This window comes from Chaetodon trifascialis, chromosome 3, assembly GCF_039877785.1.
Source record: "Chaetodon trifascialis isolate fChaTrf1 chromosome 3, fChaTrf1.hap1, whole genome shotgun sequence".
Classification (NCBI taxonomy): Eukaryota; Metazoa; Chordata; class Actinopteri; order Chaetodontiformes; family Chaetodontidae; genus Chaetodon; species Chaetodon trifascialis.
Genome location: NC_092058.1, coordinates 24,490,110 through 24,506,425, shown reverse-complemented (window position 1 = coordinate 24,506,425; position 16,316 = coordinate 24,490,110). Strand labels below are relative to the sequence as shown.

The window sequence follows — 16,316 nt, the reverse complement described above, 5'->3', positions numbered from 1 at the left end:
CGGTCTGGAGGGGAACTGAGCAGGCAGAGGAAATAATGCTGCTGAGGTTGTTCATCGTAACGTTACAAATTAAGAGTGTATACAGATACACAGCTGTTTTTAGTTTAATTGAAAGCTTTGACCACACCACCCTAAAATAGCAACTATCAAGATTTACAAATTGAAAAGTTTGTGATTTTTCTTTATTGGTCACAACCTTGAGCTAAACAGGAATATTTGTTGCAGTTGGCTCATAAGTCTGTATCTATTGTCCATATAAACCTGTCCTTCAGATCCTCTGATGGACAGAGTCCTGAATTATTAAAAAATGCCACACCTGTTCAAAATAGTCAGTGTGGGGCTGGCAAAACAGCCTTATAAAATTTACATACACCAAAACCAATTCAACACACTAACAAGTTCCTCTGAAACATCTTTGAGATACAACTTTAGATGGTACTGTTTGTGTGTATTATCTGAGCTTGAATTTTGCATATCAAGTTCTCTAATTGACTGCTAACTGCTTCATAACCAATTGGATCACAGCGTAACCATAGAAACAGCTTGTTTAAAATGTTTGTATTTGTTATTTCCTTTACAGTGTACAGCAGGCAACATTAGAATAACAAATAAATTAACATAGAATACAAAAGAAGTAATTTACAGACATTTCTGTCAACAGTCTTCTAAACTAAAGCTGGGGTGGTCCATTAACATGGGTTACATTTTTGCAGTGTTCAACTGTTGTCCTTTAAACTATGTGCATGTTTTGTGACACGCGGGCATGCTCTTAAGATCTTTATACTGACAGCTCTCTATAGACCGCAAAGGACTGCATGAATATGCTGTATACATTGTTTAAACTGCCCCCTCTAGTGGTTACTGTCCTCCGTCAATCTGGTTTCTACGCTGAAAATGTTTGAACGACCCCTGTGCACTGGGGGGCAGTATGTGAGCCTTGAAAGGCCAACAAAAATATATGAATAAAAACAATTTCGATTGTTCCCTTAACAGCTGCTTGAACAGAACAATTTACATAGACATATCCTTGTAATGAAAAAAAAACACAAATATACATTTACATTTTCAAGTATGGTTATCTCAGTTAGGACAAAGTGACAGCGACATTGTCAGTGCTCTTCTCCGTGTCACAGTCTTTGTCTGGTGGCGCAGAGACCGGCACGTCTCTAAGAGAGTTTGGGCCACTGCTAGTCTGCCCTAAACCTTTGTTTGGAGGATCTGCTGTGGACTCAGCTTCAGGTTCTTGCTGTGGTGCTGTGGCTACAAATAAAACACAGGTGAAGAAATACATTACATCTATGAAAACGTCAGGAGTCACGGGGCTGGTGATCATGCAGGCAAGCAAAGGACTGGAGAGGGTTACGAACGGTCATGAGGAAGAAAACAACAACAATCACAACAGTCCTTGTTTGTGTGAATGTCATCAACAGCATGGTGATGCTGGCGCGTGCTGTTACCTGACTGAGTGCAAGACTTCATATGTTCTGGCCAGTGGGCTTGCTGACAGGGGTAATCGCAGTAGCTGGTGTTCCAGCAGCAGTAGAAAATGGCCTCTTTCCTGCAGTTAGCACACCACTGTTTCTTCTTCGTCTCGTCCACTGCTTGCTGCTTCTCCAGCTCCATCTGCTTCTTCACCTCAGTCACCAACCTCTCTCTCTCCTGTTCCAGGCTTTGCCTCATCTCTGCCATTGTAAGCTCTACATTGGAGTATGCGAACACAATCAAACACAAGCAAACCTCCTTACACAGCTGTGGGGAAAGAGGACGACATGCGTAGTATGCTGCTGATCAATTACGTTCTCACCAAGATTGTGCTTCATTTCTGACAGCTCTTGTTGATGCAGCCACTGTAATTTTTCTATTTCAATTCTCAGTCGTCTGATCTGGATTAGAAACCAACGGGCATGTTAGGGGCCAGTAAAGGGCCACATGCAAAGCCACTGTTATGATCTGAATATCACTCAGCATCAAAGGGGCAAAGAGCAAACACTTACCTCTGCTATTGTATTCCCTGAAGTACTCTTAGAAAGGTCATTGTAGATTTCAGTCATTGTACCTTTGATGGCATCCATTATCTGAAAAACAGTGGACCATAATATTCTGATGTCTTATCGTCTTTGAGTCACATTTTATGTAGCAGCCAAAAACATGTAGTTTGAGAGGCACCGGGAACTGACATCTACTGTATCTCAGCATGTTAAGCCTCTTTCACACATTTTCCTGCTAAATTACTGGGATAACCTTTCAGGCACCACTAGTCATTTTCCCTATTCACACATGCAGCTACATTTGGGAACATATCCATCTTGCACCTTTTCACACAGGCCATTGCAATGTTGGAATACATGGGGCAAGGGAAAGTTCAGCAGATGGTTGTAATATGGCGGTCGTCAACCGCCATGTAACTCAATAGAGGAAGAACAAGATGGGATGTACAGGATGTACCGCAGAAGATGTGTCGTATTATTTTCAGGATCACAGCTGACAAGGAGCTATTTATCTGGTGCTTTTGCAACATGTCTAATATTTTACAAGTTTGCGAGACAGGTCATGTTTTTTCATGATGTACTAGACGTAAACAAGTCACAGATTCAAATATCTCATCAGTAGAGCCTTTGTTTTGCTTTGCTCGCTCCACATGGAAGCATCTTCCATCAGACAGACATCACCCTGCGTGCCTGTCCCTGCAATGTTACTGTTTTCATTCTCAACACAGCCGCACCGACACTTCCCCTGAAGTGTAACTCGGTTTTGAGAAGGAAATACAGAATTTCCCTGAATATCAATCCTTGCTCACATTCGCACACGAATCCATGCAGGAAATGCTCCAGAACATTTCAGAGATGGTCTGCATGAGTGAAAGGGGCTTTTCATCAAGGTTATTTAACCAGAGAATGACCAGTCAGTGCTAAAGTCCAGCAGGTTTGGCACCTCAGAAAGCAAATGCAAACGGAAAAACTACTAACTTTGTTTGTGTACTTGGCAATGTCTGCAGCCACGTCCGCTGAGGCAGTGGGAATATACAGGTCTGTTGCCACTGGTGAAGATGTAGCAGCTGGGCCCAAACTTGATGCTGCCATTATGGCAACAGAAGCTGGACTGCTGGATACCAGTGTGACAGCCGACGTGGATGTGCCCAGTGGAGTGTCTTTTTGTTGAATAGCTAGAATTAAGACACTATCAATCAGAAACATCATTATGGACCAACTGCTGCTGAAATGTTTAGCGTGCGTATGTGTTGCTGCATAGGGTAAATTGTAATATTCCAACATACAAGTAAAATGTATATACAGTACCGTGGATATTAAAAATCTTTTTCTAACCACTAGTACAAGGAATTTTGATGTATACTGGCCCACACACTGTGTAAAGTCATACTTGAATCCTGTCATGTTGTCTACCTTTAACAGCCTGTCTGGTCTGATAGCGTGTGCTTTGTGAAGACTGCTGTGCTGAAGATGAGGATACCGCTGTCGAGCCGTTCCCAGTGGCCTGTGTCTGCACTTGAGCCTGGCCTTGCCGGGGAGATGACGCCTGCATCTGTGTGGTCGCCACAGGCTGCTGGTTCTGTTGCTGACGCTGCACCTTCTGCATGTGCCACTTCTGGGAGGAGGTCTGAAACTTGGCAGTGGGATTCCACACCACGGCTCTCTGTACCACCGGCACTGTCTCTCTGGGAAGCAGAGGGCGCTGTTTCTTCAACGTTGGTGTGGTGGAGGCTGAGGAGGAGGAAGAGGGAGGTGTTGTGGTAGCACTGGACATGGTTGTAAGGCTTATGGTTGCAGGAGAGGGAGTGGTGAAGGAGACCATGGTGACAGGAATGGCCATAGGGGACTGCGTGGAAACACTGGAGGGCGTGGAAGGAGCGGCACTGTTTTGAGACGGGAGTGTCGATGGGGTCAGGGCTTTACCTACAAGGGAACACATCTACATTATTTACCAGTTCTGCCTGTACAAAACTGATGTTCCCATCAGTGACATTACTTTCAGTGTGTTTTGAGTGTGATGAGAGAAAAGTACAACCCTCACCTTCAGGTTTACTAGCAGATGACTCTTTAATACTGTTGTCTTTCCTGCTCCTCTTCCTGTCCTTGCCTCCCTGTTCCTCTCCAAGGTCAATAACCAGCTCTCTCTCAGAGTCCGAGTCCTCCACTGGCACAGACTGCTTTGCTTCCTCCTTCACCTGAGCTTTCTCTCTGGGACCAGGTGATGCTGGAGGTGCTTTTGTCTTCTCTGGGCTGTCTTTTTCTGAATCTTTGCTTATTTTCTCTTTAGTCGGAGCATCTGATGCTGTTACAGTGGCATCACCTGCTGCGGTGGCGTCACCTGCCGCAGACTCAGATGCCACCAGCGTATCAGCTTTACCCTCCTTATCTTGGCTCGGGGAAGGTAGGTCTTTAGCCTTACTTTTGGTTGGCTCCCTCTGGGCTTCATCATTGGGTGCGACCTCCTGACCATCCTTGGTCTTTTGCTCCTCATCACTGGCATACTCACTGTCACTGGAGTCAGATTTATCAGAGTCTTCTGAGTCACTGTGTTCAACACCTTTATACACATCAACAGAGATCTCATCTATGCCTGCAAAACACAAGAATAGGAGGGATAGCACACAGATGCACAAGTAAGGAAGTAACTGGATCAAAATTGTTCAATACCACAGCACAACACAGGGTGTGACAGTATACATACTCCTCCCAAACCATTAAGCACAGAAACAACATTAATACTTCAGAAATGTTTTTTTTTTCTGGGGGAAGAACTCTACTGACCCAGCTGTGCCTTGCAACTCTCAATGGTTTTGTCCAAGTTGAGCTGGAAGCGGCTCTTGATCTGTCTTTTTGGGGAGGTGAGGACTGGTGTGGCTCCTTGTTTCTGCTGAACCGTTTCACTCAGCTCCTTTAGGTCCATTTCTGCTTTACTCCGATCTGAAACAATACAACGTAACATCAAACAGCAACATCTACACAAGAGACAGAATCATGTCCAATGGCAACCAGTATTTGCTCACAGAGACTCAACATGTTGTCAAAGACCTTCAGGTATAATTGGCATAAAAGATTCACCTAGGTTGAGGTTCAGAATGCTTCCTGTCGGTGGTGTCTTCTCCTGCTTGGGTATGCCACCAGCTTGAGAGTGGAATGGTTTAGGGCTGTCCAAAGAACTGCCTGCAGGACCAGGTCGAGGATGGGCAGGTGATGCTGTTCAGACATATTTATTGTTAAATGAAGTCTCCTCCCTTCAGACACAAAGAACTTGTTGCTACACTAAAATGCACCTGGTGAAATACCTGTACAGTCCGTGGACTCTTCTCCCGCATTGTACTGGTTGTTTGGAGCTTTTGTCTGGGACTTGTCTCCCGTCTCTTGTTCCCCATCCGAACCAGTATGGACAGAGGAGTTGGTGCTCATGGGGGAGCGAGGCATGTCACTGACATGGAGCCGCCGACCCGCTGTGCTCCCTCCCATCCCAGCTCCAGACAACATGGTCCTTGCCAGAGGGATCTTAGGTGATGCCGTCATGTCAAAGCTCAGCTTTATCTTCTCCTGTTTCTCAGATTTGACCGGGGTGGATGAAGGGTTGGAGGGATCCAGCAGCATCTGGAAGTTGTTGTCAGGAGTATAAGGTGTCCTAAAGGGGGCGTAGTTAAAGACTCCAAACTTTTTCCTCATGTTCTCCACATAGACCTCCATCTCTTGCATGGCACTGTTGAAGATGCTTTTGGTCTTCTTCACAGAGAATGGAATCTCTTTTGACATGAGGTAGCAGTTGTTTAAAGGAACCCAAGCCCTGAAGGATAAAGATTCACATCGTCAGTGAACAATGACATGTACCTCGTGGTCCAAGTAAGGGAAGCACAAAGGGATAATACCTGTCATGCTGACCAAAAAAGCGAGCATCCACTTGTCCATCTTTGTCCCGCAGAGCTTTAGCAGGCCAGAATGGAAATCCTTTCAGTTTGGCCCACACTAGAGGGTGCGGGTTACTCTGCAGACATACAGTAAAACACTGGAACTAAGTGGAGGTTTTCCAGTGATTTATGATTGAATGAGTAAACAATCTGGTGGAATCAGCAACAGAAACTTCCAAGTTACTCAACTAGCTTACACAAGGCTCACAGAACCAGTTGTCTCTCTTTTGGCAAGCAGACAGATAACACTCAGGACACACTTCAATCTCGTTCATCTGCAATGAAACAATCAAAGAACATACGAAAATAAGTTACGTGATGCTGTCACATCTCTAAATCAATCAAAAGATCAGACATACAAAATGTTTGAACCCAAACCACATACCCACCTCATGCTCACAGATTTTTACTATCACTTTAGCAGTTGCTGTGAGTTTGTGATTGCCTGAAAGAGGGTAAAACTGTAATTAGCAAAATAAGTTGCTCAACGTCTGACAATCAACGGTGTACCATTGCAATGAACATCACTGGATCTATTTCATGATATTATATACATATACATTCTAATTTAGCACAGTGATCGGTTAATCCTTATTGCCCAGCCTTGCTTCATGAATCATACCTCCATTATATATAATACAGTTGTGCAAAATCCATTTTGCATCTGCCAAGAAGGCCTCTGTGCAGCCATACATTTTCTTTTTAATATTCTGCAAAAAGGAAAGATTGAACAATTTAAAGCTTTTCTAACAGTTCTACATTCATATTTTCAAAGAAAAATATGTGACAGCTTGTGGTTTACCTTCTCCAGTGTGCAAAGATCCATAGGGTGAAAAATGTACTCTGCATAATCTGGATGCTGTTCAAGAGAGACAGGTTTCTGGAAGGGTTCAGTCTATGAAATTGAGAAGACAGGAAAAAAAAAATGAAGGCAGAAAAACTCAAGGGCCAAACGTTCTGCATAACCTTCCTCTCTACCGCACAAGAACATGCTACCACCATGCTACTACTAAAAACTCTAAAAGCCGCTTCAAACAAAAGGAGGAAAACCAGTGGAGGAAGAAATCATGACGGGGTCTTGTTAGTGGTGCAATTGATTACCCAATTAAAAGTCTTTCTCTGCGTGGAAGCTGCATGGGGGGAGCGAGATGACAAGCGGGGATGATCCTGAAAGAGAGTGAGAGGGGCAGCTGTATCCTCACCACCAGCTAGCATGTTCACCTTCATGGTTTCCAGCCATGACAGGCCCATTATAGTACAATGACTATGATTGTTAGTTCTGTTATTAGAAATAATTTGCACATGCAAATCAATAATATATCATGCTGGACTGATATGTGGAAAAGTAGTACTTCAAGGTGCAGATCTTGACATCTGACACGACTGTTGGAAATATGATGACCAGAAAAAAGCGTGTCTTTTGGCTGCTTAAGCAATCTAAAAATTAAGACTGGCCAGAAAAGAATACATGCCAATATCCAAGTGAAATTAAAATAACAGACAGAGTACCGCATCTGTAATCAGACTGTCTGCATCAACATGATAGAATCAGTTTGTTAGCATGAAACCTCTGGAGAGACAGAGGGACCAGAATACTTACACCTGGCTGTTTCATCTTCTGAAGGGCAAACTTTAGTAGGTAAGACAGCTGGTCTATGGTTAGCATCATCATGGCTTTGCTCTGAGTCTCTATACACTCAGCAACTGTTATTTTCTGGAAGACATCAAGAGGAAAGTAGTTGAAAACTTTTTACTCGTCCCATACTTGCACAGAATATATGCAGGCTCTACATGTTTCTATGACTTACATTGAAACTTACTGAGACATCCTCTATAATTAAAAAATACTTCTACTTGTTTTGACTACAGCCTTTGAAATATGGCTTACAACACCCAAACACTACACACATTCCTGGGTGAGTACCTCACACTCTGGACAGAACCAGTCGCCCTCGGGCTCTGCTGGTAGTTTGAGGCACTTGGCGTGGTACACCCTGGGGCAGAGCTCACAGCAGAGCACCTGGCCCTCGCGGTGGCACAGCCAGCAGTAGAAGTCATTCCTGCCGTCCTGTGGTACAACATCAACAGGGTCTGTGGTGAGTGCTGGCTGCTTCACATAGTAAAAGGGACCATGTCTTAGTTCTGACTGGAATGCAGGCAAAAGAAACACAAAGTTGGGGGAGGTCAAAATCAGGCCAGAGATTAGAGAAGCCAAGTAGACATGCATAGCATCAACAAAAGTCACACCAAAGTCAAAAACACAGCCTTCTGTGAGTCCTGATAAGAACAAGAGTTACACACGAACTGCCTGGTCTGGACATTCATTTGAAGTCACGTGACTTGCTCGACCGTATGGACAGCTTTGATTAAACTGACAAAACCTCACAGAGTTGCAGTGACTACTTATCATTTACAGAGGTCAACCTGATGTGCCATGTGTATGCTACAAGCAATCATGTACCGACTCTGCATTTGTGAACTGCTTTGAGGACAAAGGCAAAGCATGCACACAAAAAACTTGACTGGCCACAAATAATCATATTGCTTTCTCAGATTACGCAGAGTTTTTATTAAAATTAGGGGTGCACAGATAGAGTTTCTCAGAACTCAGTAGAGTATAAAGCAACAGAAGGGCCAATGTTAAGTAAAGACACAAGCACTTCTTAAAATTGTTGTTATCAGCAGTATCCCATGAGACTGAACAATTACTCATGTTAAGTGTACATCAGTGATGTTTACTCACAAGGCAATGGCGACAGTCCTAAACATAACACTGTAAAACACAGTGACATATACCTCAATAGTCTATAGTCTGATTCTGAAAGACTTCAGATCTTAATGGAGTAGACTCACAGGGTAACTCCTGATATATAGTGATACTTTCAAAATATTTAGATTACACATCACACTTGAATCAAACTTATGGCAGACAGCTGGAATTAAACAGTGTATCACAGATTTCAGGTACACAAAAACATGTTCTGTTTCTCAAATGTCAATCTTACATAAGTCTGAACTTTGTAACTGCTCAGAACTTCAAGGAATAATCCACTAATGCAATAAGTTTAGCAATGAGGTACAGCAGGACACAACATCACTGCCCCAACCCCAGAGCAAACTGTAAGAGTACTGGTCAAAGGTAAGGGCGAAAGAAACTCATTTAGGAAAGTCCGCATACACAACATCTCACTTTTTTCAATGAATTAAATGAAAAGAATTTGTATTACTGATCACAACCAACCACAAAAAAACACTGTGTCATCCAAAGTGTCTCTCATAGTATCTGAAACAGATGCATATTTTGACTGACACTGTGCACGAGCTCTACATGCACCCACATACAATACAGACTGATATTTGTGTTATTGATGTTTTGTGATTTCTACAAATTCTTAATGAACCTCAAAACAAATATATGCAGGAAAACAGAAAAAATGTTTGGAAAATACATAAAGTTATTCCTCTCTTTGTATAAAAAACGTTGCGTCAGTTTGTCCTGATGTGTTTCAGTACCGTTGTGCAGGCCACTCTCTTACCAGATACATCATATGGCTTGTTAACAGCAAATCAGCGGCACAGACGACTGCTACGCACATCGTTGCACACAGTTATTTCTTACTGTATAGCATTAATTTCTCACCCCTATTACTTTCATTTTTCAAGCAGTTCTGTTGAATAACACATTTTCTGGCGCTGTCATGGCACACAGTAGACATACAATCAGTCAACCAGAGATGCGTCTTTTTCAGCCTTCTCGCATGCTCACTCTCTGAATTCAAACCTATGTTTTATGGTGTTGAGCCAGAGAACGATGATATTCCAATCTGGACGCATTTGCCCTTTGCATTAACGTGCATTACTCCTTATTCAGATAAAATGTCCAATAGATTGCACTCTAATACCAGGCATGAACGGGGGAGAGACAGAAGGTCTAAGTGCTGTTTCTTGGTCATTGTTACCTGGTCTTTGCTGCTGCTAAGAGCACCTGGTTTCTTCTTCTTTTTCATTGGGCAGGGTGAAGTTTCAGCAGACGAGTGACCGTTGGATGAGTGAGAGGGACTCGGCATCTTTCGTTTTTGAGACATCCGCTCTGTTGAGCCTGTGTCTGAAACTGCAGACAAAGGTCAAAGATTACACAAACCAGGAAGGGGGCACTGATGGTTTCCTTAAAGCAGCATTAAAGCACAGTTTTCCTCCACAGTCAGTTGAAGCCAGTGAACATGGTAAGATATATAATAATATACCTAATACACAATATTAAGGTCTGACATCCTATCTGGAAACAAACTTGTGCAGTATATTCTCACCTTTGGACCGTGTTGAGATCTCCATTCCTCCTGCTGTGATCTCAGTTTTTCCCTCGTCCTCTGTCACACTGATGTAGAAAAGAGCATCGTCAAAGGTTTTCCAGTCAAACGTAACCGACAGCTGAACATTTCTCACATCTATTATTTATGCTATTATCATTAAGTCAAAAAAGATATGACAGAATTTGTTCTTTAGAGGCATAGCTGGTTCTGACACAAAGTGTCAACATAAATCCAACTATTTAGATTATCAGTGGCCGCCAGTTGTATGCTAAATAAGTGGAAATGTAACTGGCCAGATTTTCAGTGCTGACGCTGTGATACATTCCTGCAGAAGTTTGCTATCAGACTCTCCTACCTCTTCACACTTTCCTTTAAGAAAGGTCAATTTTGCCTCTTGACATCAATATAAGGTAAGGTCTAATCAGTCTAACGTGCTCAGGTGGGAAAAGAAGCATCATAAATCTTCTGTAAAAATTCATATCAAAACCCATCTTCAAACTGCTACCTCTAGCAAAGGCTTAGAGTGATTTCACCAGTAAATTATTATTAGTTATCAGCAGTAACATGTTGCTAAATTTTGCCTGTTTTTCACCAATCAGTCATCAAGATTTTCTCTTGTCTGGGATGGTAAAACGCTGAAAAATGATGTTAATGAATTAATCCTGATTCTACCAGCACGGTGTGCTCAATGAATACGTCAAGACAATTATTACAACATAAACCAATGCAGCACGGCATTGCAACATGGCAGATACATTGTCTATGATACAAATACAGGTAGGATATAGACTTAATAAAAATGATCTGCAACTTTCAACACACACCATTACTGAAAATACTAATAATACAGTAATTACATCACTCAAACCATCCATCAACAACTTAAAGATACATGTCAAAAAACGTTTCACTCAAAAGTACTACTGGACCACAACTTGATGACTCTGTCAGACATCTTCTAAATCTTAAAAATACTTGAACCTGAGTGAAAGCAAAAGTTAACCAATAATGGAGCAAAAGCAGTTGTGCGTGGCCATTCTTCAATTATAAATAGCTAGCACCTTTCTCCACTGACCACAGGTCTATAAATAGTAAACATGAAAACACAGAGCAGCAGAATTTGCGGTGTCTGAACCTTCTGATATCCAACAAGTGAAAAGCAGGTAAAGACTTGCCTGCCATTTCAAATCATCCACAAAATATTCATTGATCAAGTGACCTGATAACAGACAGCACATCATAATGATTGCATAATCACAGCAGATCCGGTTCTGCTTCCTTGAAATGCAAGCCACAATTTGCTGTGAACCACCTTCTTTTCAAATCTAGCCAACAGGTTTTTTCTCAGTTTCAGTTCAAGATGATTCACCTTGGTTTGCAGGTGCCCTCTTCTCGATCCTATTATTGTTGCCATTTTCTCTGACGCCACAGTAGATGCATCAGCCTCACTGTTCAGATGGCTTCAATTTTACCAGTTTTTATTTCACTTACTCTTGAGGAAAGCACCCTTTGACTGTTTTGTGTGAAATATACACAGGCAATCGTTGTAAACGAAAAATACTGCTTCCATGTCTACAATCTTGTTCACCAAACCTCCTTCCCTCCTCCTCCTCCTCCATCACTACAGAAGGATGAAATGACAGACAGGAGCAGAGCACATCTGCAGAGACAGACAGGAGTGCAGTGAAATGGCTTTACTGGCCTCCTCATCTAGCCTGTCTGGACACCCTCAGACAATCAATCCCAGCAACATGCTGTCCTGTCCAGGGCAGGGAATACAGCAACATCAGACAAAGAGAAAGACATGGACAGGCACAAGGAGGAAAATCAATGCTGCCCATCCTGACAAAAACATTTTAAAGCAAAGACCACAGATCACACGACACAACCTCTTGTAACCTACTGATACAACCCTTTCCACACCCACCACTGCCATAACATCCATGCTTCAATGTAGGAAATCAACAGCATACCTTTTTCTTTTCTCATATACAGATTCTTCAGCCTATTCTTTAATCTTTTTCAATTATTGAGGGCGTTGGGGGATGAGGGAAAAGATGGGTCCAGGTTTCCCAGAAGGCCTTCTCTCCCTGCTGCTCTCTCCTGCAATTGTCAATCTTTAACCTCGGCTGCAGGCTGCCGATTGGCTTGAGCACCACACGGAGGTGCCTGATTGGGTGCTCAGCTCGGTGTGCCACACAGGCTCTCTTCTCCCCGCTCTCCTCAGCCACAGTGCTGCAATGCAGAGAGGACTGCTCCTCACTGTAGCTGAAAACCTCCTGAAAACCAAGTCCCTCACTCCCTTTAAACCCCATGCAGACACATACTGGCCGTGTGCCTTTTATCAGACATGTAAGATGCAGCTCTGCGGGCTTGACAGGGAAAGGATCAGATTTCCTCCCTCGCTGTGCTCTCAGACAGTGTATATGTATGGCATCCATTTTGAACACTCTCTCTCTATCTCTCTCTTTCTCTCTCGCTCTCTCGTTCTCTCCCTCTCTCGCTCTCTCTGACAACGCACCGCACACACAGCATGTACACAAGGCACCAGTCAAATCTGCTGTGAAGGACCACATGCGGCTCATTATCTGCCCCAGCATGTTGATATGCAGCACGGGCCCTAATGCTGGACACAAAGACGGGACTGAAAATGTCACAGGCCTCTCAGACAGCAGAGAATGCATACCCCCTCCCCCCCTCCCATGCTTCTTCTGCGTATACTGTCTCATAATCAATATGTGCCTGGAGAATATATGCATTTCATTTAATCGACACTGGAACTTCAAATCATGAATACAGACGATGCACACATTGAAAACACAGTGGGAAATATACAGGGCAACACAAGCATAAATCACCCTTCAGAAGACAAACACATCCAGGGCAAAATGTCAAGGCCAGCGACATCATCTACACAGGTCCAACAAGGTCAGCTGGTGGATATTTTAAAGACAGACTCCAACCTCAATAGGCTGTGCGTGTCAGTGTAATGCAGATGTAAGTGTGCCTCCACCAATCCTCACACCATAGTAGACTGAAGGGATTAGACGAATTACCAAGTACCATTCACAAAACACTGGGGAGGGGTGGTTTGCATGACCCTGGTCAAGCAACATTATGTGGGCCATTATATCCAGGCCACAGCTCCCCTGGTTATATCTGAAACAGAGCCTTTATCAGACATCATGCACTAATAATGACAAAACAACTCACAGATTCCACCTGGATTACATTTAATGTCCAAGACTAAAATAACAATATTGATTAACTGGCAGAAACAGATACAATCAATAAATGAATTCAGGCATTTTTAAAATCTGACTCATGCACACAGAAAACCAACACCAACGACATGACATATAAACAGAATTCAGTCTAACCTGGTCGACTTCAAAAACAGGTTTTCAAGCCTGTGTGGATGAGATGAGGTTTCTGTGCAGAGCCTTTTCAGAGGAAGTCCTTCCCTTCTCCCTTCCTTCTCTCTTACATACAAATACTCAGTGTGCTTGGAGCAGAGGGACAGAAAGGGGAAGCTCTCTAAAATGGCTGACACTCGGCAGCAGAGAACAACACTGGGAGGCAGTGCTCACCATTAGGCTCTGGCAGTTCCTCCAACCCTGTGATATATAAGCTGCTACGGCATATTTAGTCCGTAGATAATTGGTATTTTAGAAAACTGGTGAGCAGCTTACAGGATTAGGCCTGTGAAAAGCATGTTTTTTATTCACCCAGTAAAAATGGGTATAATGGTGAGGTGAACAGGGGTTTTGGGTGAAGTGTACAAAAATTAGGCAACTAGACAATTTACAGTCTGTTCTTCATTGCCACGTTACCCTGGCAAACAATTAACACCGGTGCCCTGCTGTCTTACTCTCATGCCAGTTTGAGGCCTAAATTAAACTTGCTGTGCTGTCAGTTTACCATCTGTTAATTCCTCTGAGGACTCCCCTCTGCAGTGCTCCCTGTCTCTCCCATCCTGCCTGGATCCCTCGCCAGGCCTGCGAACTTGACAGCACAGGCCAGGGGCAGCCACAAAAACTCAATCCTCGTTTGATTATGATAAAAGAAAGCAGGTTTTCTCAGACAGGGTACCATGAATATACAATGACCTTACACTTGACCAGTGGCCCCCTATTGTATGTGTCCAGACAGCCACCCAGCTAGCAGAGGCAGTCTGTTGTCCTGTACATGCTATGCTCTCCTTCCAAGCTCCACTCCTATGCTATGGGGTGACAAATACTCTTCCCCCTCCCCCAGTTTGTCAGACAAACCTGTATTATTACTCAGGCATGGATCACACACAGTGGCTGGTGCCTTGTCAGTAGAGTAGTATATGTGAAAAAATGAAAATAAGGCTTACCTCTGTGGATGCATGGCTAAAAACTCTGTGTGATATGTCAATGCTTATTAAAACATGGAGGACAGCCCTGTCAGCCCTCACCCTGCTCAGAGCACAGGCACGGCTCTCCAAGCTGTCCGACTCACTGCTCTGATATAAGGCACACTGAGACTGGCCACGCATGCTGGCATAATGTAAGGCAGCTGCTGATTGGCCAGTGCATTTCCTGGCTGCTTGTCTTTTGTTGAGCACAGGCAAGCTGAAACGCAGTACTTGGAGCAAGAGGAGCTAGGCCCAGATTAAAATAACCAGCCACTGAACACCTATCAGCCAAAAAGAAAACTGCATACAGCTGCTGTTGTTGCATAGACTTGCTGCAAAATAGGCTTTTGGGGCAGCTGTGAAGGATAGTCAGCAGACAATCCACAGGCCTGTGGCTGTATTCTTCAGGAGGGATTTGTCAAACTAGTTTCCCCCCTCAAGATAAACCATCCATCATAGGAAAGATGTAGAAATATAAGCAGCAGGTAAATGAGTACTAAATGTTTCTTTGACTTCATAGGTTTAACAACACTGTTAAAAATGCAGGCTAAATTACAGCGATGTGGCAGGAATGTGAACTGGTGTGATTACATGTTAATAATGTGCTTCCAGATAGGCCAAGATTATACAGTGTCTCTCAGTTTCTGTTTATCTTTCAGTCTTAGTTTCTATCGTTCCAACATGTTTGAAGAAGATTCACAGTGACTAAAAAGAAAATCTCTATGACTATGTGAGCACAGTTCTGCCACATTTATTGTAATTTTGCCATTTTAGGAAGTTCCTGTTCTCTTTATTTTGCCTTATGTATATCTTAGGAAACATTTGAGCTTATCTGTATAATAGGAGGAAGAGCATGTTCTTGCCTATACTGATTTTTACTTTCCCTTTATATTTATCATGGTGTTAGAAAAAAGAAATTCTTACTTTTGTTGTACACTTATGTACATATGCAATACTGTATGTGTGTGCAGCTCCCACAGACATACTGCATGAACCAGAGGCTATGAGCAGAGAGAGCCTGCAGGAGGGAGGGACAGTGTCCTGTCAGAAAGACAGACATGTATTGTGAATGTTTGCAAAGTGGAAGATAAAAGAAAGATGAAAGATAAACACATTGTTCAAACTTTATAACCATAACTTTGTCAATCGTGATGAATAATTGCTTCTCTGCAGGCAAAACATGATGTGCTAGAATTCTTAGTTGGTAGAATTAATTTTCAACTTTTTATTCCTTTTTTTATTTATAAGATTTGAGGAGCATCTGCTTGCACTAGTCATAGTCCTACATGGGGAAAGACAGCAGCGACCTCTTGTGGGGAAAAATGCATAACCGCTCACGGCACACCAGTCCAGAAATTGTCCAACTTGCTCATATCAACAACTACCAAATAAACACAAAAGTTCACCAAGGAGTCCCATTAGACATGATCAGTCCTAACAGGCCAACAGATGTGTCCCCATCACAAAGCAGGGAATGCATATGAGTAACGCAGGGTGGATAATTACTGGGTGAGGCCTACATCAATACAGTCATCATGAATGCACCCACTGGGAGTGAACAGTTACGTGGTATGACACAGTATTCAAACAAACAAACAAACAAACATCCTCATTTAGCAATGGACTCGTGGACAAGGTCAGATTAACTTCCAAGAGGGCTCAGGGGCAAAAAGTCCCCCTCACATACACAGTCCACCGTGGGCTAGTCATCCTATGC

The 16,316-nt window shown here is 43.1% G+C and overlaps 1 protein-coding gene across 10 annotated transcripts; it reads right to left on the bottom strand.

Moving 5' to 3' along the window:
* Positions 1-543: 543 nt before the first annotated feature.
* On the bottom strand, positions 544-14,691 carry zmynd8 (zinc finger, MYND-type containing 8). Of its 10 annotated transcripts, none has more exons than XM_070958645.1 (21): positions 14,579-14,691; positions 10,216-10,283; positions 9,868-10,019; positions 7,833-8,054; positions 7,509-7,622; positions 7,010-7,075; positions 6,711-6,803; positions 6,531-6,618; positions 6,298-6,353; positions 6,106-6,183; positions 5,870-5,985; positions 5,276-5,787; positions 5,064-5,198; positions 4,770-4,925; positions 4,030-4,578; positions 3,402-3,911; positions 2,967-3,163; positions 1,995-2,075; positions 1,805-1,883; positions 1,458-1,697; positions 544-1,260 (listed from the first exon to the last, which is right to left on the bottom strand). In XM_070958645.1, exons 1-21 carry the CDS (start codon positions 14,590-14,592, stop codon positions 1,085-1,087), a joined length of 3,702 nt encoding a protein of 1,233 aa, XP_070814746.1. In that variant the 5' UTR covers positions 14,593-14,691; the 3' UTR covers positions 544-1,084. The 10 variants fall into 10 exon arrangements, with proteins under 10 accessions (XP_070814746.1, XP_070814747.1, XP_070814752.1 ...); XM_070958646.1 differs by having other exon boundaries at positions 5,288-5,787; XM_070958651.1 differs by having other exon boundaries at positions 5,288-5,787; positions 7,833-7,976.
* Between the last annotated feature and the right edge of the window lie 1,625 nt (positions 14,692-16,316).

What these genes read in the sequence shown, in the direction of transcription:
- zmynd8 (XM_070958645.1), bottom strand. An exon ending in ATCTGCTAGTAAACCTGAAG is followed by an intron (nt 3,912 to 4,029) that starts GTGAGGGTTGTA and finishes GTTCCCTTGTAG; the next exon opens with GTAAAGCCCTGACCCCATCG. An exon ending in TTGCCAAGTACACAAACAAA is followed by an intron (nt 2,076 to 2,966) that starts GTTAGTAGTTTT and finishes ACTGTTTTTCAG; the next exon opens with ATAATGGATGCCATCAAAGG.